The sequence below is a fragment of the Zalophus californianus genome, chromosome 17 (genome assembly GCF_009762305.2).
Source record: "Zalophus californianus isolate mZalCal1 chromosome 17, mZalCal1.pri.v2, whole genome shotgun sequence".
NCBI classification, from domain to species: domain Eukaryota; kingdom Metazoa; phylum Chordata; class Mammalia; order Carnivora; family Otariidae; genus Zalophus; species Zalophus californianus.
This window is the reverse complement of record NC_045611.1, coordinates 56134872-56159427: the sequence shown is the minus strand read 5'-3', so window position 1 is coordinate 56159427 and position 24556 is coordinate 56134872. Positions and strand designations below refer to the sequence as shown.

Genomic DNA, 24556 nt, shown 5'->3' with positions numbered 1-24556 from the left:
TTTCTCTCGTTTTTGAAGGACGGTTTTGACAGATAAAGAATTCTTGATTGGAAACCTTTCCTTTCAGCACCTTATCATCCCTCCCTGCCATGAGATCTCATGAAGACTTGCAACAACTTTTAGACATATCCTTAATGATAATGTCTTATGCTCATATATTTGAGACGGGAATCATCAATTAATGCATCACTGAGGCTCAATAAAACTCATTTGTTCAACAGACATCTCTTGACTGCCTACAATGTACATGGTGCTTGCTGTTCAAAGGGGTTAGGAGTCAGAAGTGAACAAGCCAAAAAGGGTCACAGGATTCAAGAACTCACTCAAACAGATAGCACAGACAATAAACCAGTGAACCAGAAGAAACTTCAGTTTTGGATATGCACCAGAAGCAAACGAATAGTGATTTAACAGAGCTGCATGAAGATGCTTTAAACCTTATTCTCTCAAAAACTGAGCCTGAAGCAAGGATTATGTACTGACACGTTGATGGGCAGCAAGAAAAAACTTGTCAGAACTCTGATGCCAGAGTGACAACCACTGGGAGATTACAGTCTTCAAAACGAGATTAAGAAAACAGTCCAAAGAAAGCAGAGTTTGAAGGTTTTTAATGTTGTAATTGTGGAACAAAGGAGGCCTTTGTTGTAAAGGGAATGGAGGTCAGATGTAGAGGATGAAATGCTGGGATGGGACTGGCTACCAGGCAAAAAATGGAAACCCTGGTTGAATGGCACGATACTGGGAACTTTGGCAATTTTCAGGCAAGCTGTGCAAGCACTAGAAGAATCTGAACCGCATGCAGGATGCTGCTAACAAAGTAATACAGTGTGCTGGAGGCCAAGAAAGGAGGCCTACTTTCAGATGACACTTAGAAAGTATAAAGTATGGTGTTAGAAATTACACAGGACACTCAGACAGCATATGCTTCTAACCTCTTGATGGACTAGTGGAGAACATGAACTGTTCTGTGTAAATTGGAAGTTGCAGGCAATTTTATGACAAACTCTGGAGTGCTAGTAAAGAGAAAAGGAGGCCAGGCCCAGGTTGCAGCATGCCACTCTCGACCTCAACTCTTGGATTTATGGACCTCCCTCCATCCCCAGATCCAGTGTTGTACTGCTCTTTGTAAGGGTAATTTTAAAATTGATGAGGGATAGAAGAGCTGAGATGCTGCCTCCACCCACCCCACCCACTCCTACACAGACCAGCAGGGGGGCGGTTGGCCTCTCCTGAATCCATGCCTTCATCTGGTTGCAGGAATGTTCTCCTGGCCTGGTGTGGACAGCTGCTGACTCTGCCTGCCCGGTATCCGGTCACTGTTCACAAGAGCCCCTGATGTTAAAATCCCCCAGCCCCACCCCGTCTGTGAGCCTTAGGCAAGCTCCAGCATGGTTATAAGGCTTAGCTGGCACCTGAGATGTTTCCAATCCACCCTGCCATGGGCAGAGTTTTCAGGATAGACTCATGAACCAGCCAGTCAGCAAGACTCCATTCTGCAAAAGCTGTGGAAGTGTTTGGGAGATTTCTTCTAGCCGGTACTGCAAGTCCTAAGTATGACAGAACCTAGTGTGGTCAGGACCACCGTGTGCAGCCTCAGCATAAAAGCTACCCTAAGAAAGCAGAGGCCAAACTCAAGGCAGATCTTGACGTTTTACGTGAGCCTGGGTCCACCTGAGGCTAAAACGGAGTGATTCCTCTGCACAAGTCAATTTTTATTCTCCCCACCCTACTCCCTTCGGCTACTTTGAATTAGGTTTTTGCTCCTTGAACCAGGAGTCTTGACAGATAGACGCTCTTCCCATTTCCTTCTGTGGATCGCCCCTGTGCATCCAGGAAGTGTTCACCCGAGGCCTGCAGAGTACTGCCTCTCCCCCTGGGGCTTCCAGTTTGTCAATGTTTTCTCCACTGTGACTCTCGTGTTCCTCTTTATGGCCCCCCCACTACCCTTCCAGTTCTGCCCCCTCACGTCCCTCCCCCATCATACTCCTCCCCTTGCCCTCGCCCCTCCCCCTCCTCCATTTATTCAGGACAGCACCCACCCACACCTGTAGTCTGTGGATACTGGCACGCCAACTCTTGAGGCAAACCACACGGAAGCCCTACTTTGAGCCCCGACTCTGGATCCCGTGGGCCTTTGCAGGACGCTCCTCTGTGCTCTAACTGCACTTCCAGCCCAGTGCCAAGGCTCTCTTCAGTCTCCCAGGCCACACTCATGAGCCTTCAAGTCTTCCAGCTCTTGAAGGCTCCCTGGACTCTCCTTTTCTTCAGTCTCCCAGGACCTCTCTGAGCACTAGCCATTCCTCCCTCAGCTTCTCCGCTCACTCTTGTGAGCTCTGGTCCTTTCCACAAAAGGACCCACTCACTTCCCTCCAGGACTGACCACTTGAGATGGCTTGGGCCCCTCCTAAGTCTAACTGCTGCCTCAACCCTTCCAGGACTGGATCCCGGGCTCCGGCCCCTCCCCCAGGACACAGTCACTCGCCCTCCTCAAGCATCACCTCTTTGCCCTTGCTGCAGGACCTCCAGGATCTGGCCGAGGTCCCGTGTGCTGGCCCCATTCCTTCCTGAACGGGTCGCATGTGACCACCCAACAAAGTACAAGGCTCATACGTGATTTTAATGTTAGCTATTCTAGTGATTGTCTAGCGAAACCGCATGGTGGTTTTACTTTGCGTTTCCTACTTGCTCACTGACCATTTGGCCGTCTTCTCTTGTAAGTGCTTATTTAAGTCCCCTCACCCCTTAAAACGGATTTATTACTGACTTGGGGGATTCTGTTTTCTACGTGAGTCCTTTACCTGGTGCGTGGAGAGTAAGTATTACTTCTCCCAGTGTGCCTCTTGCTTTTTTTCAGTCTTCATGGGGTCACTTGATGAACAGAACTTTGTACTTTCGACAGAGTCCAACATATAAACCTTCTATTTTATGTTTAGCGTCTTCTGTGTACTAAGAAACACCGTCCACCCGGGGCTGTGACCATAATCTCCTGTATTTTCTTCTACGAGCCTGACCGTCTTTTCTAATTCTTTGTACCCACAGGGAGTATTCCTGTAGGAATTCACTAAGAGCAGCACTAACGGTAAGGATAGTAAGAACAACAGCAGCTAATATTTATTGAGCTTACACAACATTCCAGATACACCTCCAGAGAGTTTACATGTACCAAACTCAGTCACCACAATAGCAGTATTAGATAGGTGTGATTATCCCCATTTCACACACAACACACAGGGGTAACAGGTCATTTCCCCAGTGTGTCACAGGAGTAAAGAGGTGGGATGGTGATGGTTAACAGGGAGGGTGTGTACCATGGCGAGAGGATTTCCCACATATGTTACACCAGTTATTCCCTAGAACAAATCTGAGGTGAGACGAAGCTCAAATGGTAGCGGGAGGCTTCTATCCACTCATTAAACCAATTCGGCAAAACGAAAAAACAAGTCTACATTGAGTGTGTTGTGATCACTAAGATAAAGTGATTTCTCCATTCTCCCAAATTTGTCTGGAGCATGACTATTCTGAGATGCTTATAAGCAGGAGAGTGACCAGTGAAGGCTTTCTTATGTTAAACTGTATCATGGATTTTCCTTGCGCTGTGGAAGGAATGAATGTTGTATAGAAGCTTCTGCACCTTCTTTTTGTTCAATAGGTTTTTCGGCAGTGTGAACTCTCTGGTGGTTCACGTGGTTACATGCCTTCCCACATTCCTTACACTCAAAGGATTTCTCGCCAGCGTGAATTTTCTGGTGCTGTGTAAGTTGATGGCCATGACTAAAGGCCTTCCCACACTCTTTACATTCATACGGTTTCTCCCCTGTATGAATCCTCTCGTGTTTAACAAGGCTTGACCCATAGATGAAGGCCTTCCCACACTCCTTGCATTTGTAAGGCGTTTCACCGGTGTGGATTCTTTCATGCTGGGTGAGGTGGTAGCCACAATTAAAGGCCTTCCCACATTCTGTGCACTTATACGGCTTCTCACCGGTATGAATTCTCTCATGTTTAACAAGGCTCGAACCCCAGCGAAAGGCCTTCCCACACTCCTTACATTCGTGAGGTTTCTCACCAGTGTGGATCTTCTGATGCTGAGTGAGATAATTGACTCGAGTAAAGGCCTTCCCACATTCCTGGCATTCATAGGGCTTCTCACCAGTATGAATTCTCTTGTGCTGAACGAGGCTCGAGCCACAGATAAAGGCCTTCCCACAGTCCTTACATTCATAGGGCTTCTCACCACTGTGAATTCTCTTGTGCTGCAGGAGTTTATACACACGGCTGAAGGTCTTGCCACAGTCTTTGCATTCATAGTCTTTCTCCCCAGTGTGAAACCTCTGATGCTGAGTGAGCTCGTCACCACGTCTAAAGGCCTTCCCGCAGTCCTTACATTCGTAGGGTTTCTCACCCGTGTGGATTCTCTTATGAATGACGAGGCTTGAACCCCACCTGAAGGCCTTCCCGCAGTCCTTACATTCATAGGGTTTCTCACCCGTGTGGATTTTCTGATGCTGAGTGAGTTGATTACCCCAACGGAAGGCCTTTTTACATTCCTTACATTCGTAGGGTTTCTCACCCGTGTGAATTTTCTGATGCTGAGTGAGCTGGTAGCCACGACTAAAGGCCTTCCCACATTCCTTACATTCATAGGAATTCTCCCTAGTATGAAGTCTTTGATGTGGTCTAACAGAGGTATTTTCTCTACAAGTGGGCGTTTTCTCACAGTTGATTATCATTTGATTGAAACAGCCCTCTTGAGGGCCCCGTGGTCCTTCAAACTCACCTTCACACATCCAGTCAAGGCCAAGGGATTTACTTTTTCCATTTGAGTTCCATTTGGATAAATTTATTTCATAAATGCCCTTTTCCGTAGGTAAACTCTTGGTCCCATATGGTGACTCTAAATCTGGAAAAAAATAACATTTTGTTTCCTTTTAAGGAAACTGAAAACACAAACGAATCTAACCACAAACCAAAAACTTCTCAAACAGAAATAAAACTTCTCCAGGAGAACAAACACGAATCACCTAGGCTCCTGTTAAATGTACAGTCTGCTTCTGGCACCACAATACTTAATGAGGAAACACCAGGGACACTCCTGCTAACCTCAGACAAGGAAAAGGAACTGCGTCTTAGCCCTACTATTTCCCATCACCTGACACAACTAAGCAAAAAGCAAATGGGGGGGCAGATCTCAAAGCTAAAGACGAAAATGGGCACAATTTGCAGATGATGTGATGCCATACCTGGGAAACCCAGGAAAATCAAATATGGAACAAATGTGAAAAACAAGAATATACAGCTGATTACCTGGGTATAAAATTAATATTCTTAAATTAATATATATGTCAGTCATATAACGAAAAGTGATTCTGGACAAAAAGACCCATCATCAAAGGCGATAAAAGGGACAATGTGTAGGATTAACTGTAACAAACACGGTAAACGCCTGTGAGGGAATGTTTAGGAGGATCTGACCATCAGTGAGGACGCTAACTCCAACGGGCTGCAAAACCTGCAACATGCTTAAATTCACGAGTTCATAATGATGCTAGGAAGTGTTAGGTGATCAGCTTTGGAGCATGCTGGCCAACCAGCCCTTTATTATGAGAACTAATAATTTTTCCCTTCAAAATGTTTTTATCCACGATGAACAGTGTCACTACATGGCCAACCAGCCAACGGAGCACAGTTTCTCCATAAAGCATTAGTAGAGCAAACAAATAAAGGAGAGATAGAAGATCACCATGGTGAATGCCCACTGAGCAGTGGATCTAGGCACTGAGTGTCAGTGAGCCATACCGGATAACATCTTGTGATATTAGAACGTAACAGCACCCAGGAAGAAGTACTAGCGAAAATTAGATAAAAGGAAAAAAGCATTCGAAGCTAGGATGCCAACGAACTTGCAGGAGCTACAAAGGGCATGGGGTCACATTATCTATACCCCTGCTACTCAAGGTGTGGTCCACGGACCAGCAGCATCAGCAGCATGTGAAGCAGGAGCAAAATAAGGAGACCAGTGGGAGGGACTGGGGCAAAGATCAGGTTCACGGTGGTGACTTCTTCCCCAGAAGCTGTCCATGGCCTTCTTAGGGAGCTTTCCATGCCCCAGGGGTACACCTGCTCCCTGCCTTGCCTGGCTGCTTACTGCAGCGATGGCTTGTCCCAGCCAGTCTGGCTGTCACTCTCCTCTATACTGTCCTCCCTCTCAACCATCATGGCTCTTTCCTTTGCTCCTCAGCAAGTCACATCTGGCTTAGAAATGGAAGGTCCTGCTTTCGAAAAAAGAAATGCCACCTGGTGCAGAATTTAAAAAAAAAAATTATATGCTCAAAAATTCATTGTAGGGGCATCTGGGTGGCTCAGTCAGTTAAGTGTCTGCCCTTGGCTCAGGTCGTGATCTCCAGGTCTTGGGATCGAGCCCCAGGTCAAGCTCTCTGCTCAGCGGGGAGTCTGCTTCTCCCTCTCCCTGCACTGCCCCCGTCGTGCTCTCAAATGAATAAAGTCTTAAAAAAAAACCAACAAAAAAACTTTTGATGGAGACAGTCAAATTTATGACAAGCTGAAAGTCAATATGATAAGACTTCAGAAAAGAGAAAGGATTAAAGAACAGGAAACCTGACAGGAAAGGTCTTATTTTAAGCTTCCGAGGGCCTTACCCGTGGAGGCAAGTACAAGAGGGTAGGTGACAGTGTGCATTCTTGGTTCGGCCTCCCCTGTCTGATCAAGTCACTCCGTGCCTGAGTATACTCACCTACAGATTAGACTCAGCAATCGTGCCTACCTCATAAACTGGTGGGATTGAGGTGAAGTGTATTTGCTCACACACACAGTGCTGCCAATGCCTGGTACAGGGTGAGCACAGCATTAGCCGTTACTATTATGGCTGTCATTTCTCTAACAGAGAGACAAGACGTAACCGGAGACATTTACAAGATGTCATCCAACGTGTAACTCAGAATTCAGGAATTGTAACTTTCAACCTCACTCCAGGTACAATGCTTGCTTTGGTTTTACGTGAATGCTGTCCATTCAATCCACATCAAATGCAGGCTGGTTTACTGAAGGCAATCAAGTTCCCTGAAGGGGGGTCCCCAGAGAACCACAGGCCATCAGCAGCAGTCTGGGCATGAACATACTATCACAGTATGAAGTTCAGCTCTTTGAGGATGGGTGTGAAATCCACAGCCCAGAATCTGAATCCACCCTTTGGTCACTAAGGAGGAGAGACGATTACGGGAAGGGCCAGACAAAGGTGGGAAGGGGGCGAGGAGATGAAGGTGAGTGATGCCCATTTTAGATGGGACAAGGCTCAAGACACTTCTTGAGAAGAAGAAGAAATTCATTTCTTGGAAGTCAGTCCTGACATCCCAGTGGAGGGAGCTGACATTCCAGGGGGCAGGCAACTCACCCAGGGAGACCAGGTTACTGTAGTTCTCCAACATCACATCCCAGTACAGGTCCCTCTGCGTGGAGTCCAGGCATGCCCACTCCTCCTGAGAGAAGTCGATGGCTACATCTGAGAATGTCACCAAGCCCTGAAAACACAAACCCACACGCCCCGGAGATGAAGGACGGCACAGAGAGGGCTCTCCTGCTCTGGGCTGGGCTGCACACGGCAGCAGACCACAGGCCTGTGACACGCAGAGGGCACAGCGCGGACTGGGACTGAGCAGAACTCCTCATGTTCCTGAAGAGCCCGCCACCTGGCAACATCTTGGCAAGTGTGGATGCCTGTGGCACCTTTTCCATCCTTCAAGGGAAGGAAAATGCCTAGGGTTTTGTTTCTGTTGTGTGAAGTGAGATCTTTTAGTTTTGAAACTAGGGTTTACGTGTCTGAATGTTCTCAGCCTCAAGGTCATCATTTTGCCAAGGTTTTAAGCAGTCTTCTATGTAACGACAAAAGCATTTTCTTATTCCATCATAGGGATGAACTGGACTTCATTCTTATAGTTGTACACTTAGGTAAAACCAAACATCTAAGGTTTTCCCCAGTTCTGGGGGTGTATGATCACCTGGGACTTACATACTGAGTGACCTTCTTATCCATTACGACCCACCACCCCTGCCTTTTCTCTGCTTCTGATTTAGGATACTGGTGTCAAATGATGTGGTTGCACACAGAGGTCTGGAGGGTCTGCTCGACAACACGCACCCCTTAGATCACCTAGTAACATCATGGCCTCTCAGTGCTCTGGCCCCAACCACACCCCTATCCAGTCCCAAGAGCCTCATGGAGCTGACACAGAGACCAAACAACGTGAGCACTCCCTCCTCTCTGCCTGGGAAAAACATCCGTGGAGAACAGCAGGGAGTTTTAGTTTTTGCATGTGGTCAAATGGGACCACCATCTGCAACTCATAAGCCACACACGTGACTCAAGTATTTCTCTCAAAGGACTCTCCACCCCCACTGCTCCAGCACTACTCTTGACAAGGTGAGCACAGAGGAGAACCTGAATCCCCAGCTCAGTGGTGAAGTGGGCATTAGCCACACAGGTGGGCACAGGGCTATACGGCATTGTTGTTCGCCGGAACAGGAAGAACCAGGCAGTGGGTAATTATATGGCAGGAGGCTTCAGGATAATTCACAAAAATAGCCACAAGATCTAAATATCACATTTCAAGAAGGAAAGAGAAATACATACTTACGTGCGCCATAGTTTTAGAATCAAGAACTGATCAGTCCTCTTGGGGTTTCTTTTACCAAAGACACAAAATCCAGAGAAGCCAGAGATATACGAGAAAAAAAGAGGCATTAAAATAAGTGCACCTTGGTCCCAAAATGACTTCATACAAGCTTCTTGTTCCTCCATCTTTGCTTCCAAACCCCCCCACCCTAGCCGTTTCCTCCTCCCCAACACGCACACATCAACGTGACACATCGGAGAGGATGAAGAGGGATCTGGACAAAAGGGAAAAAAGCTCTCCCTGAAGCCCTATGGAACCCAGCTGTGCGCACAGAAGAGTTTTTATTTATTTGTTTTTGCCTTGAAGTCAGACCTTTCATCTGTCATTTCTCCGTATGACTTAAAAAAAAAATTTTTTTTTAAAGTAGGCTCTATCCCCCACATTGGGCTTGAACTCATGACCCTAAGATCGAGAGCCCCTCAACATAGTTTCTTTAACTGAAGTATGCGGACACATGATGTTATGTTAGTGTCAGGCGTACAACACGGCGATTCCACAAGTCTGTATGTTATGCTGTGTGCACCACAGGGGTACTGCCACCTGTCACCACACGATGCTATCACAGTACCACGGACTATGTTCCCTATGCTGTGACTTTCTTCCCCGTGACTCACTCCATAACTGGAAGCCTGGGCCTCCCTCCCCTCTGGCAACTATGTTAGTCTGTTCTCTGGATTTATGGGTTTGTTTCTGTTTGTTCATATGCTTTATTATTTAGTTAAGTCATATGGTTTTTCTCTTTCTCTTTTCATTTAGCCTAATATTCTCTAGGTGCATCCATCTTGTTGCAAATGGCAAGATCTCCTTTTTTGTCTTTTGCCCCCAACTTCTAAGAGGTAATCTACATTGTACCTGATAGGAATGTCTTTGTTTTGGGTGAAGCTGGCCATCCCCAACCAGTCTTAGGGTGGGAACTGGCTACACCAAGAAGACCAACCAGGTGATTCAGGGTGGGTGCTTTGGGTCATGGGGTATCAATTGGCCTGGGGATTGAGATTAACATGTGGACAATGAGTCAGTCATGTCTGGACGATCAGTCATTCAATCAATCAACTGTGCCTATGTGCTGAAGCCGCAGTGGAAACTCTGGGCCTCGAAGCTCAGGTGAGCTTCCCTAGTTGGCGATACTCTATGCATATTGTCCTATCGTGACGCTGACAGAGCATCCAGTCCTAACTCCAGGGGGACAGGACACTGGAAGCTCCATGTTGGCGACACTCCTGGACACTAGCTTATGTGCTTGTTTCCCTGGCTGGTTAATCTGCATCCTCTCCCTGTAATTACCTGGAACTGTGAGTAGAATGGCTCTCAGTGAGTTCTAGGAATCCTTCTAGTCCTGAGGGTGGTTTCAGGAAAGTCCTGAACATGGATTTGGGTGCCAGAACTGAAGGTGATCTCGTGTGGATACTGTGGTCCCAAACCTCTCAGTCTGGCTAACTCTGGGCAGGTGCACTGTGATTCTGGACCTGAGATGGGGTGCGTTTAGGGTGCTTGGTCTGACGCTGAGCAACATCCCACTCCCTCTAGCCACACCACCCAGGGTGAAGAGGGGCTGCACCATCCAAACTTGAACCTCTCCTGGCCTCTAGGTAGGGTGAGGTTGGTCAAAACATGGCAGATGGACAGGGTGGAGAAGCAAAGGCTCAGGCAACATTCAGCGCCCTGCACCCAGAAAAGCTCACTGCAGAAATACATGCAGAGTATTGATGTAAAAGAGTCAAGGATCATGAAATGTTTGAGGAAATCCTTACAAGACAGTAACACTTCAGATACACTGTCAGCAGAGAAATCAGGCTACCAAAACAGGATACAACAATACACTTGTAAAATTCTATATACGAACATATGTGTCTATGTATATATACACACAGGATGCACGTATATAGGATACGTGTGTGTGTATATATATATAGAGAGAGAGAGAGAGACACATACAGACAGAAGCAAACCATAACATCAACAGATAGATAGATCCCTTGTGCAGAAAGAGTAATGAGCAGGTTTGAAACTGCTTGCAAGACTGGCCCTTAGCTGGACTTCCAGAAGGTCCCCGCTGTTCCCTAACTGACAAGAGTGGCTCACTGCTCTTCAACTGTTTGTATAAAAGATGTGGTTTATACTGCTGGGCGCTTGCTTGCCTCTGGGAGTCTGGAATTTTGGTATGTGCCAGAGAGAGGGTGTCTTGTTTGACTGACCGCTGATAAAAACCCTGGCCTCCTTGGCCCAGATGAGCTTCCCTGGTGGACAAGGCTTCGCATGTGTTGCTGTAACTTGCTGCTGGAGGAATTAAGCATGTCTTGTGTGGACTGCACTGGGAAAGTGCCCTGGGAAGCGTGTGTCTGGTTTCCTCCCGATGTCACCCGTCTTCTGCGCCTCTCCCTCTGCTGATGGTGCTGTGTGTCCTTTCATTGTAATAAATCCTGGCCCAGAAAAGGACTATGTGGTGAATCCTGTGAGTCCACCTAGACAATCACAGAACCTGGTGGTGGTCCTGGTGATTCTGACACACCTCTGACCTTGATTTTCTTTTTTAAATATACCTCACTGGGTGTGTAACAAGAGCCAGGCTTTGGCCTGACATATGTATGTGTTTATTTCTTTTCAATTCATAAATGACAGACTCTCAGAGAAACTTCTCTTTAAACAGTTTCCTTTTGAGGTACCTTTGCATTATTTTATACACAACCTTTGTTTCTTTTTGCTTAATACCTAAACTAACTCTTTGATGTCTACCTATACCCACATATGTCAGGGCACTGACTGGAAAAATGACTAAGATTCCAAGGGACAACCTGTACATATTGACAGCTATCTTGGTGGGAGGGTGAACTTGACTTCTGAGCTTGTCCTTCCAGCCATGGTGTCCTGTGGAATGCTAAACCACCTGACCCTGTTAGTCTTCACTTTGTGTCAACGTCATTAGAGAAAACATGTTAAGGTATAAAACTTAGAAAACAAATTCCGTTGTATGCCACACAGAGCCCATGTGTTCATAATTATCTGGTCATAACCTGACAACAGTGGCCACAGTAAGAATGATGTCCCCTTCCCAGCACCTCTCAGGGCACAATCACCTAGAAGTCTCTACAGGCCTTGACCGCAGGCTGCCCTGGGCTTCCATCCAGTTTCCCTTTCTGGCTGCCTCATAAGCAATGTGCAGGTAACAATGTCCTCTTAGTCATCTGCTGTTCCAAATACTCCTATCATACTGTAAGCACTTAACAGAAGTATAGTTTTGATGCAGTATTCTGCTTTTGGAAACTTATCCCAAGGAAATAGGTACAGTAGTGCACAAATATATATACCAGAATGTTCAAGGGCTATGTTCCAAAAATTTTTTTGAGATAAGTGTAGATTCACATGCAGTTGTTAAGAAATAATACAGCAGGATCCTGTACCTTTTACCCAGTTACCCCAATGGTAATACATCACAAATCTGTAGTACAATATAACCACCAGGACATTGATACTGACGTAATCCATCAATTTTATTCAGATTTTCCAGAGAATCATTTTAAAAAATGAAAAAAACAAGTAGAAATATCTCATGGTAGAGGACAGAGTAAATAAATTATGATCCAATTATGGTCTGCTATAATGGCATCCAATATACTTACTAATAATGACACTGATTTATACTATTTGAGAAAGAAATTTAAGCTGAATTACTAAGTGAAGAAAGTAGGTTTAATAATGTATGCATAATCTGGGAGGAGAGCTCTTGATCAAAGTAAGAGTAAGGCTCTGTGGTCTTTTCAGGATTCAGGATGTGAATTTTATTTTTTTAAGATTTTTTATTTATTTGACAGAGACACAGCGAGAGAGGGAACACAAGCAAGGGGAGTGGGAGAGGGAGAAGCAGGCTCCCTGCAGAGCAGGGAGCCCGATGTGGGGCTTGATCCCAGGACCCTGGGATCATGACCTGAGCCGAAGGCAGACGCTTAATGACTGAGCCACCCAGGCGCCCCTCAGGATGTGAATCTGAGCTCTGACCATTACTAACCTCACACTGTCTGCTCCCCACAGTTAAGACTGGGGTAGAAAGAGTACCTGCCAGGTAAAACTGCATCAAACTTTTCTTAGGAAGATAATCTACATAAAACACAATAATATTAACAGTCACTTAATACAAGTTAGCAGTTATGATTGAAAATCAGTAACACTACACAACCCTTAATCTGATTTTATAGAAAAAACTCAAGCCTGCCTTTTCCTTTCTTCTTGTGATTCTCACACCTGCTGTCTATATAATCCACACTAACTAAAAACTTTCAGAGACTCTTAAAAATAAAATTCTTGTCCACAATATAGCCAAACTGTGGAAAGAGCCAAGATGTCCATCGACAGATGAATGGATAAAGAAGAGGTGGTATATATACACAATGGAATATTATGCAGCCATCAAAAGGAATGAGATCTTGCCATTTGCAACGACGTGGATGGAACTGGAGGGTGTTATGCTGAGTGAAATAAGTCAATCAGAGAAAGACATGTATCATATGACCTCACTGATATGAGGAATTCTTAATCTCAGGAAACAAACTGAGTGTTACTGGAGTGGTGGGGGGTGGGAGGGATGGGGAGGCTGGGTGATAGACACTGGGGAGGGTATGTGCTACGGTGAGCACTGTGAATTGTGCAAGACTGTTGAATCACAGATCTGTACTTCTGAAACAAATAACGCAACATATTTTAAGAAAAAAGAAAAAGATAACAGGAGAGGAAGAATGAAGGGGAGTAAGTCAGAGGGGGAGAGGAACCATGAGAGATGATGGACTCTGAAAAACAAACTGAGGGTTCTAGAGGGGAGGAGGGTGGGGGGTTGGGTTAGCCTGGTGATGGGTATTAAAGAGGGCACATTCTGCGTGGAGCACTGGGTGTTATGAACAAACGATGAATCATGGAACACTACATCAAAAACTAATGATGTAATATATGGTGATTAACATAACAATAAGAAAATTAAAAAAAATTCTTTTAAATTAACAGTAGCAAAAAAAAAAAAAGTCTAAGACATAGAAGGAGGAAATGTTCCCTCTCCACCAGCAGAGAGGGACAGACATGATTCTGCATGGAAAATCCAGCTCAAAGAATGTAAACTGAGGGGCACCTGGGTGGCTTAGTCAGTTAAGCATCCAACCCTTGGTTTCAGCTCAGGTCCTGATCTCAGGGTTGTGAGATCAAGCCCCCCATCAGGCTCCATGCCGAGCGTGGAGTCTGCTTGAGACTCTCTCTCCCTCTCCCTTTGGCCCTCCCCTGCTCGCACTCTCTGTCATAACTAAAATAAAATGAAAAACTAAATTAATTAAATTGAAATAAATAATAAATAAGATAAACATAAACTGAGAAGATACCAAATTGAGAACACTAGCAAGCGGCCGGATCTTGTATTCCATGTGATATGGAAGATTTCTTTGAACACTTTAATTTAAAAAAAAAAAAAAGCAATCTCTATACCCAACATGGGGTTCGAACCCATGACTCTGAGATTAAGAGTTGCATGCTCCACTGACTGAGTCAACCAGGTGCCTCTGTTTATGTGAATGTTTTAAACTACTGTCATCTTACTCATATATCTGCCCATGGAAATGTTATAGTACAGTTCATACTTGTAATAAGTCAGTGACTCCTGTCATGTTCTGTGAAAGAAAAGTTAAAATCCCAGAAAATCAAATTTTGAAAGCCTGTCTTTACTGATTATTTATTCATGGGATTACTTTCAAATGATGTCTTTCTAATCCTTTAAGGTGTAAATGTGTCAGAGATTTTTTTAAAGCAAGACGGGGATCACTGGTATACCTCTCTCCTCTCCACAAGCACACAGTATCATGTCAGCCATAGCTGAGTTGGATTCCTCTATAAACTAAGATTCGGAGAGTCTTTGGCTCAATTACGTACCGCTTAGCAGGATCCAGTGCTCTGGAGACAAAACCACACACATATGCATGGGGGGAGGGAGGGAAGGGCTGGAAACATACATACCAAAATATCAACAGCAATTATCTCTGGATGGTACAGCTATGGGTAATTTCGAGTTTCTTCTTTACGAGCTCCTTAGGAAGCTGAACCTTTTGCTGCAGGCCTATATTAATTCCATGATAAGAAATATAATTTAAGATAGTCCCAAATTTAAAACAAATCAACAAAGAAAAAGTCCACAGTTATGGGGGAGTGGGTATATTTTGGTCATCAGGGGAACTGTGGGTGGATAGGCCTGTGGCAGGCAGGACAACTGTCTCCCACACATGTCCGTATCCTAACCCTGGAGCCTGTGACTATGTTACATTACACGGCAAAGGGGAGTTAGGTTGCAGGTGGACTTGGAAGTCGCTCGTCAGCTGACCTCAAGATAGGAAGGTATCCTGAATTATGCCAGGTGGGCCCAAAGTAACTGTAGGGGTCCTTACAAGCACATGAGGGGGTGAGAAGAGAGAAAGACGTGACCACCAAAGCAGGGTCAGACTGACTAGGCTCTAGTAACAGGGCTTCTGAAACACACAGCTGTCACTTGGGGAGACCCAGTCTTTGAAAAATGGGAGTAAGTTCACAGTAGAGAAAACGGACAAACCACCTCAGCTAAATGATCAAGTTCACACTCAGAAATCATAAATCATGCTGACAGTTTGTGTTCTTGCCAAGATATGATAAAAGTAGTGATCTTCCACCCCCAAAACCGTAAACCCAGTCCAACCACGAGAAAAGCATCAGGTTCCAAGAGAGGGGCATCCTATCAAATACCTGTACCTCTTAAAACCTTCAAAGTCATCAGAAACAAGGGAAGTCTGAGAAACTGTCACAGCCAAGAGAAGCTTAAGGACACACGACAATGAAATGTAATGTGATCTCCGGGATGGCATCCTGGAACACACGAAGAATGTTACTGTAAAAACTAAGGAAATCTGAATAAAGCGTGGACTTCAGTTAATGACAGTGTATCAGAATCGGTTCACCAATTGTAAATAACATCCCATACTAATGTAAGTTGTTAATAATAGGCGACAGTGGGTACAGGGTACCTGGGAATTCTCTGTACTAACTTTGCAATTTTTTTCTGCAAATCTAAAACCATCCTAAACATTAACAAGATCAATTAAAGAAGAATATGGAACCATATGTAGCCCACAAAGCATGAACTATTCAATATATGACCTTTTAGAAACTCTGCCAAACCCTCTGCTCTAGTTCCAGAACTCACACTGAACGTCCAACCATGTTGCTTCTTGCAGTTCATACAAAAATGCAACTGAAACAGACTGAAGCTGTCAGACTTCCAACAAGATGTGGATAATACAACAAATTTGTACTGATCACTGAAAAAAAAAAATCCCTGCCTTTGATGACAAACCCCTTTGCTCAAACCCCACTTTTATTTACTTATTAAAATAATGGCTCAATTCCTTTGAATTTTATTTTACTTTTTTTTTTTTTTTTTTTAATTTTAAGTAGGCTCCATGGCGAACCTGGGGCTGGAATTCACGACCCCGGGATCAACAGCCGCACGCTCTAGTGCTCGCTCCAGCAGCACATTTCCTAAGAGTTGCACACTCTACCGACTGGGCCAGAAGGACGTCCCTCAAACCCCACTTTTAAAAGCATCACCAAGCTGGTAACTTTGTCATTTACTGGCCAAAACAATCAAACCTTCTCTGTTCTCACCGTGCTCTGAAAGTCAGGCCGGTGGGAAAGACTGCGGATCCCACCTTAAAACAAGTATCCTCCTGACCAAATCACAGGCTAAAACGAAGCACAACACGAACCTCCCCACCGCATTCTTCTGTTCTGTGTTCTCTGCAGACACCTGCACGGCCCCATCACACCTCTCCGGAAAGAATTAGTCACTGTTGGGGAGAACATTTCAGGCCAAGGAAAGCAAATATTCTGAAGTCCTATAAACACAAGACATTTACTGAACAAAAAAGGTAACTCATCTGAACCTTGACTTTAAGATGCGTAACAAGTCTTCGTCCTCAGGATGCTTGCTCTGGAGGACGGCTGGCCTGGGGGAGAGAGGAGACACCGGGGCCTTTCTGGGGGACAAGCGGGATCAGAAGGCACCCTGCAGGCCCGCACGTCCCAACTAAAACCTACCGGAAACAAGGGGGAACTGGGATCTGAGCATCTGAGCTTCTGGGGACCAGGCCGCAGTGAAGAGGTGTTCTGAAACGGGCAGCAGCCCCCTGCCCGCGTCTCCCCTTTCCGTCCTGCTACTCAGGGTGCCTGGAAGGAGCGCTTCTCGTCCTCAGTCACCTCAGGACTGTGCCTGGGTCCTTCCTGCTGGTCACTTTCTCTGCCCTCCCTCGGGGCCACTGCCCCTGCGTCGGCCCGCGAGGCCGGGGTAAGCGGCCGCGACCTCAGAGCTGCAGGCGGTACGGCGCCGGCCGGGGCCGCGGCCACCCCCGCGGCGGCGCAGGGGCCCCTCCCACCGCCGCGCAGTCGCCGCCGGGCCGCGCCGCCCCGCCCCCACACACTCCCCGAAGTGCGTCACAGCCACAGAGCCGGGGCCTGTGCCCTCCCCGGGGGCCCCGGACCCCGACACCCCCACGCAGCCCTGTACGTCTCTCCGGGGCCGCGGGCCTGGGCTTCGCGTCCGGCCTCCTCCCCCGGGGCGCCCTCCTGGCCGCCCTTCCCTCCGCAGAGTGCGTGGCTTCCCTCCCAGGAGGCCAACCACTCACCGCTCGGGGCCCCACGACCCACAGGGCGTGAGGAGGGGGCACAAGGCTTGAGGTCAACTCCGGACCGGGGCCGCGGGATGCTGAGCCCAGACAATCCTCGGCTCAATAAACCTCTCCCAGCAGGTACCTCGCTGCGCTCCGACTCGGGGCGGGGGCGGCGCACGGGCCTCTGGGAAATGTAGTCCAGCAGCCCGGGAACACACGGAGCTGGGCCCCCCCGGTCGTCCACTTCCCCGGCATGCAACCCTACACGGCCCCCAAGGACCTGTGCCTCACAGACTTCTGGGAAATGTAGTTCAGGGCAAAGAATTGCGTAGTGAATGGGAGGCCGGCCCTGCTCCCAACATGGATTTCCGTCCCTTACGTAAGGGTGGCTAGTCATCTGTGTGATGTTACCCGTTGCTAAACGGTTGATTTTATTTTATTTTTTTAACGATTTGGGTGGGGGATGGGTTAGCCTGGTGATGGGTATTAAAGAGGGCACGTATTGAGTGGAGCACTGGGTACTATACTCAGTGAATCATGGAACACTACATCAAAAACTAATGATGGTGATTAACATAGTGTAATAAAATAAAATTTTAAAAAATATTTTATTTATTTGAGAGAGAAAGAAATGAGAGAGTATGGAGGGGTAGGGTCAGAGGGAGAAGCAGACTCCTTGCTGAGGGGGGAGCCCGATGGGGGGCTCAATCCTGGGACTCCAGGATCATGATCTGAGCCCCAGGCAGACGCTTAACTGACTGAGCCACCCAGGAGCCCTGAACGGTTGATTTTAGAGTGACTGAGACCTGTCCCTCAGATCATCATTTGATTTATTAAAAACAGTTTTTCTAATTGTGACATTCCTTCTACATCCATTAACTGGGATATTTCTATAAACTAAGGCTTTCCCTTATAAAGGTGGACTATGTAGTTCCACTCTAGTATTGATCCCTTGTAAAGGCACCATATTTGCCTCTTTAATTAAAACATTCTAGAGAAATCGGTCTTTTTAAAAGCTACCTTGAGTGATAAGTTATTTCTGGCTTTTTCTTGTAGGCACACTATTTTTTATTTTTATTTTTTAAATTTTATTTATTTACTTGTCAGAGAGAGCACAAGCAGGGAGATTAGCAGGCAGAGGAAGAAGCAGATTCCCGGCTGAGGAGGGAGCCTGATGTGGGACTCGATCCCAGCACCCTGGGATCATGACCCGAGCTAAAGGCAGATGTTTAACCAATTGAGCCACCCAGGCATCCTTTTTTTTTTTTTTTTTAAGATTTTATTTATTTATTTGTCAGAAAGAGAGAGAGTGCACAAGCAGGGAGCGCAGTAGGCAGAGGGACCTGAGCTGAAGGCAGACATTTAACCGATTGAGCCACCCAGGTGTCCCCACACTTTTTTAAAAAATTTATTTGAAAAATAAATTTATTTTTTTTTTAAGATTTTATTTGACAGACAGAGACATAGCGAGTAAGGGAACACAAGCAGGGAGAATGGGAGAGGGAGAAGCAGGCCTCCTGCCGAGCAGGGAGCCCAATGTGGGGCTCGATCCCAGGATGCTGAGATCATGACCCGAGCTGAAGGCAGTCGCTTAACCAACTGAGCCACCCAGGTGCCCCGAAAAATAATTTTATTTATTTGAGAGAGAGCATGCATGAGTCGGGGGGAGGGTGAGGGGAGTGAGGAAGGGCATAGGGAGAGGGAGAAGCAGGCTCTCCACTGAACAGGGAGCCCACTATGGAGCTCGGTGTGGAGCTAGTGGGACTTGATCCCAGGGTCCTGGGATCATGACTGGAGCCCAAGGCAGACGCTTAACTGACTGAGCCACCCAGATGCCCCTAAAATCTTAAAAAAAAAAAAAAAAAAGAATGGGTAAAGTCAAGATACCGTAATGTTTCTTCATCAGTAATGAACTATTTAAAAATTGTGTTGGAATGACAGAGTAGTTATTTGGAGAAAGATCAAATTCATTCACTATCTCAAACTATGTATCAGAATAAAGTACAAATGGATCAGAGATGTAAATGTAAAAATAAGCCCTCAAAAAGTTAAAAATAGAACTACCCTACAACCGAGCAATTGCACTACTAGGTATTTATCCACAGGATACAAAAATAGTGATTCAAAGGGGCACATGCACCCCAATGTTTATAGCAGCAATGTTCACAACAGCTGAACTATGGAAAGAGCCCAGATGTCCACTGACAGATGAATGGATAAAGAAGATGTGTTGTGTGTGTGTGTGTGTGTGTGTATATATATCTACAATGGAATATTACTCAGCTATCAAAAAGAATGAAATCTTGCCATTTGCAATGACGTGGATGGAACTAGGACGTAATATACTAAGCAAAGTAAGTTAGTCAGATAAAGACAAATACCATATGGTTTCACTCATATGTGGAATTTAAGAAACAGAACAGATGAACATAGGCGAAGGGAAGGAAAAAGAAAATACGATAAAAACAGAAGGCAAACCATAACTCTAGGAAACAAACAGAACTGCTGGAGGGGAGGTGTGGGGGAATGGGTAACTGGGTGATGGGCATTAGGGAGGGCACCATTGAGCACTGGTTTTTTTTTAAAGATTTTTAATTTATTTGACAGAGAGAGAGACACAGTGAGAGAGGGAACACAAGCAGGGGGAATGGGAGAGGGAGAAGCAGGCTCCCTGCCAAGCAGGAACCCTGATGCGGGGCTCGATCCCAGGAACCTGGGATCACAACCAAGCCGAAGGCAGACGCTTAATGACTGAGCCACCCAGGAGCCCCTGAGCACTGGGTGTTTTATGCAACTGATGAGTCACTAAATTCTACCCCTGAAACTAATAATACACTATATGTTAACTAAATTAAATTTAAATTTAAAAAATTTTAAAAATAAGTCATAAACTTAAAATGTGTACATAAGAGGGAAATAAGGAGATCATTTCTAACTACAATTCAAAATCCAGAAGTTGTCAGAGATACATCATAAAGTGTTGAAAGCAAAAGACAGAAAAAATTCTGAAGCAGTGAGAGAAGAGACTCATCCACATTGAGGGTAACAACAATAGGACCAATGCCTGGCACTTCATCAGCAATAGTAAACAAATGAAGGCAGTGGAATAAAATATTCAAAGTGCTGAAAGAATAAAAAAAAAGTCAAACAGGAATGCTATATCCAGCAAAACTATCATTAAAAAATTAGGGCAAGGGTGCCTGGGTGGCTCAGTGGTTAAGCGTCGGCGTTTGGCTCAGGTCATGATCCCAGGGTCCTGGGATCGAGCCCCACATCGGGCTCCCTGCTCGGCGGGAAGCCTGCTTCTCCCTCTCCCACTCCCCTGCTTGTGCTCCCTCTCTTGCTGTGTCTCTCTTTGTCAAATAAATAAATAAAATATTTTTAAAAAATTAGGGCAAAATGAAGACACTTCCAGGTGTAAAATATGCAAAGAATTCTTACAACTTATGAAGAAACCAACCCAACTAAAAAAGAAATGGGAAAAAGCCTTGAATAGACATGTCACCAAAGATATATGAATGGCTCATAAGCAAATGAAAATATGCTCACCATCACCAGGCATTAGGAAAATGCAAATCAAAACCATAATGCAATATTACACCCACTGCAAGGGGTGGAAGCAAAAAAGAGTGGAAAAGAGTGGAAGCATCGTTATGAAGGCTGTGGAGAAACTGGAAGCCGAAAGTATTTCTGCTCAGAATGTAAAATTGTAAAGCACCTTCTATTTTTAAAAACATCTATGTTTTTAAGGGAAATGCATTATTTTCTAGATTATGTTCCAAATCCTGACTGAAAAAGAAAACAATGTGGGGGCATCTGGGTGGCTCAGTAGGTTAAGCGTCCAATCCTTGATTTTGGCTCGGGTCATGGTCTCAAGGTCATGAGATCAAGCCCTGCATCAGGCTCCATGCTCAGTGGGGAGTCTGCTTGAGATTCTCTCTCTCCCTCTCCTTCTGCCCCTCCTATCACACTCTTTCTCTCAAATAAACAACATAAAATATTTAAAAAAAATAAAACAATCTGAATAACCAATTTCAATATACAGATTAAAAGGCATTAGAGGTCTCTGACTATAATAAGGTCTGATTCATTTTAAGCCAGATACAGTTCCAATGTGATGTAAACTCTTTTAAGGAAGAAAAATTTGTTCACATTATTATATTAGGCTATTAAAAAAACAACAAAATGAGGGGCACCTGTTGGCTCTGACTCAGTTAAGCCTCCATCTCTTTGCTTTGGCTCAGGTCATGATCTCAGGCTTCTGGGACAGAGCAGGAAGCCTGCTTCCCCTCTCTCTCCCTCTGCCCCCCTCCCCTGCCACGTTTTCTCTCTCCTCAAATAAAGAAATCTTAAAAAAAGAAAACTGAACAAAATGAAAAAAGAGAAAATTCTAACTTGAATCTCCTTTAAATGCATAATGTAAAGATATAAATATGACTTTAGCCATTTAAATTTAGCCAGTTAGCACTTAATATTGGCCAAATTCACTTTATCCCATTAATGAAAGATTCCATATTAGAACACTGATTAATGTGATACATCAAAATAACAGATTTAAAGAAAACATATTTGAGCACTGTAGATCCTTCAGTAAGATATTTGATAGTTAAATCATGCCAAATATGGCATTTGAAAAATTATTTTTCGGCAAGAAAGTTTCAGCAAACATTATGATCAGCAGTCAACACTGGGAGCATTTTCATGAAAGTGAGGCTGAGACTAGGGGCCCAGTCAGGGCTCTCCCCATTCACCACAGGATGCCTGAGCGGGGACCCAGAGGAAACAGGCAAAGGCGGAAACAAGACAAGGGAAGCAGGAGGCTAGAACTGTTATTATTCACGGATAGCATGATGACATACCTGAAACAGCAGAGATTCTATTTTGACTGTTAGACTAATAAGAGAATTGAGAATGTCAGTGAGGAAGACTTTCCTTGCCCTGTGGTCCTTCTAGCTGGCCTCAGAATCAAAGTGACATGAGACAGATTAACAGGTGAATGTACAGGGAATCCACACAGACCGGAAAGTCCAAAGACAAGGCACCACGAAGCCTACTTGAGCTAAGGAGAGGGGTAGGGGAGAAAACTCATTAGCAAGGTGAAAAGACAAGTTTGGAAAAACAAGATTGTTCTATTATGCAGATGAGGGGCCTCGGTTAATACTTGTCTTCCTGTTGCAGGCTGTCCTTTCCAGTGTGTATTGGGCAGTTATGGGGAAGCAGAGTGCCTTTCCTGCATCTGCTGGAAGATCCTGAGGGCAAAGCATCCAAGGGAAACTGAAACTACCCCTTCAAGCAGTAAGGATGGCTCTGAGCCAGACAGCAAGTGCCCATCAGTGATCGACTCACAGACACCATCGCTTTGACTTCCACTGCCTACCTGCACTACTCACCCACCCACCTTTGCCCTCCATTTTCCTTAAAAACCTGGGAGTATTTATTTTTAGCACTTTGGAGACAAGTCTTGGAGAGGCTATGCTGCTGTCTTCCCACTGTCAGCCTCCAGGAAGTAAATCCCTTTCTCCTTTCACCACCACTGGTTTCTGGGCCTTTGAATTTTGTCACTGGGCGTGGCGGAACCTGGTCTGTTTGCGACCCCACCAGACGCGGATCCTAGCCCTCGGCCGTGATGTGGGACAGAGGCAGAAGAGAAATTAAAATTCCCTTACTACCCTACAGCCCATCCACGAGTCCTTAAAACAGGCAGAGTGACATTCCTCTAGGAACGCAGCTGCCTCGATGTCACTTTGCTAAGGGCAAAAGGCCATCCTAGCCCGACGCCCTGGATCCCATTAAGTCTACTTTAACACATAAAAATTCCTTTGGAAGCTTCTGTTACCTCTACCCGCCAAGATACATGCTGGCAACCATCCTCCCAAGTATATGGCCCACCATATACATCTGAAGGGTCTCATGACTCAGGTTTTATTAGACGGTAGTAAGTGACTTTTTCCCAACGACAGCTAGCCCCCTCAAGGTCCCGGAAACCTTGCTTCCAAAATTCCTTAGACACTTAGACTAGCCCTAACCCCCTCCCAACTCGAAAGTGTATAATGGGCCACTCCTCAGGACCCCAGTGCATCTCCCTCCGCCCACGGGTCCTGTCCCCGGGCTGTAACTAAACCACCTTTTTGCACCAAAGCCATCTCAAGGATTCTTTTTTGGCCGTGGGCTTGGAACCCTAACATCTTTCCTACAGCAGGCTGCTCTTGCACGCTGCACCCCAGCCACACCACGACCAGCCAGGTCGTGAGATGAGGCTAGGGACGGAACAAACGGGACTTTTCACGGGACAGGAGCCTGTCACCTTCCGCAGAGGGAGCCGCGGTGAAGAGAAGCCCGGGGTCAAGGGGCGGGCTGTGATGCTGTGGGGGTGGCGCCTCAGGACCGGGTGAGGTGTGCAGACGCCCAGGATCAGGGAGGAAAGCCGGCAGGGGCCCGACGCCCTCAGGGAGGGCCCTGGCTCGAGGGGGAAGAATCCCGGCACCCAGTGGGGACGTCACACGGCACCGGCTACGTCAGGACGGCCGGCCAAGGGTCCCCAGCAGAAGAACGAGGCAGGTGGTGTCACCACGCCAGAGGCAGAGAAGCAGGGATGCCCTCGGGGCGATTATAACCGGCAACGGACGCGGATCCCAGCCCTCGGATCGTGTGGCTGCGACGTGGCAGCTCACCACCGGAGTTTGGCGGGGGCTTTAGTATCCTAGCGACCCGCTCACCCACGTTCGGACGTCGGCCGACTGAGGGGCCACAGGGCTCAAGCCTGAGCCGGAAAGACAGGGAGACTGCCACTTCTCCGGATCCGCTTCCGGGTCTGCCGGAAATGCGTAACGGCCGTGCTGGGAGGGGCGGGGGCGGAGTCTAGGGGAGTGGGCGGGGCATCTGCTTACCGCGGGCCCCACCCCCGGCGCGTTGCTGGATCTGCCAGACCTAAGTTGGTCTTCGGGTTTGGATCCTTTGTGTTTCCCCGGCGTAACGCGGAGCGGGGGTGCCTCCTGCCTGTTCTATATAAATGTTTCCAACAATTTAGTGTAAAAGCTTACAGTGCTGTGGGCACTTAGAGGATGAGATGTTTTCCTCCTACTGGGCTGGAAAGGGTTTGAGTCAGCAGCTGCCCTTGCTAGCGGGTGGAGACGAGAGGGGGCGGGGGGACCTGGGCGGGGATCTGGTAGAGCCGCGGTGTAGACCGTGGCTCCCCACCGGGGGTAAGCTGCA

General features: G+C 46.3%; 1 protein-coding gene across 15 annotated transcripts; it reads right to left on the bottom strand.

The window, feature by feature from the left end:
- Positions 1-3080: 3080 nt before the first annotated feature.
- On the bottom strand, positions 3081-17518 carry ZNF331 (zinc finger protein 331). Of its 15 annotated transcripts, none has more exons than XM_027618364.1 (8): positions 17360-17515; positions 16776-16904; positions 16622-16684; positions 15432-16525; positions 14670-14769; positions 8649-8696; positions 7409-7535; positions 3081-4900 (listed from the first exon to the last, which is right to left on the bottom strand). In XM_027618364.1, the coding sequence occupies exons 6-8, from the start codon at positions 8655-8657 to the stop codon at positions 3576-3578; spliced, it is 1461 nt and encodes a 486-aa protein (XP_027474165.1). In that variant the 5' UTR covers positions 8658-8696; positions 14670-14769; positions 15432-16525; positions 16622-16684; positions 16776-16904; positions 17360-17515; the 3' UTR covers positions 3081-3575. The 15 variants fall into 15 exon arrangements, with proteins under 15 accessions (XP_027474165.1, XP_027474175.1, XP_027474166.1 ...); XM_027618374.2 differs by lacking the exon at positions 17360-17515 and having other exon boundaries at positions 15426-15545; positions 16344-16525; positions 16776-16917; XM_027618365.2 differs by lacking the exon at positions 17360-17515 and having other exon boundaries at positions 15432-15545; positions 16344-16525; positions 16776-16917.
- Between the last annotated feature and the right edge of the window lie 7038 nt (positions 17519-24556).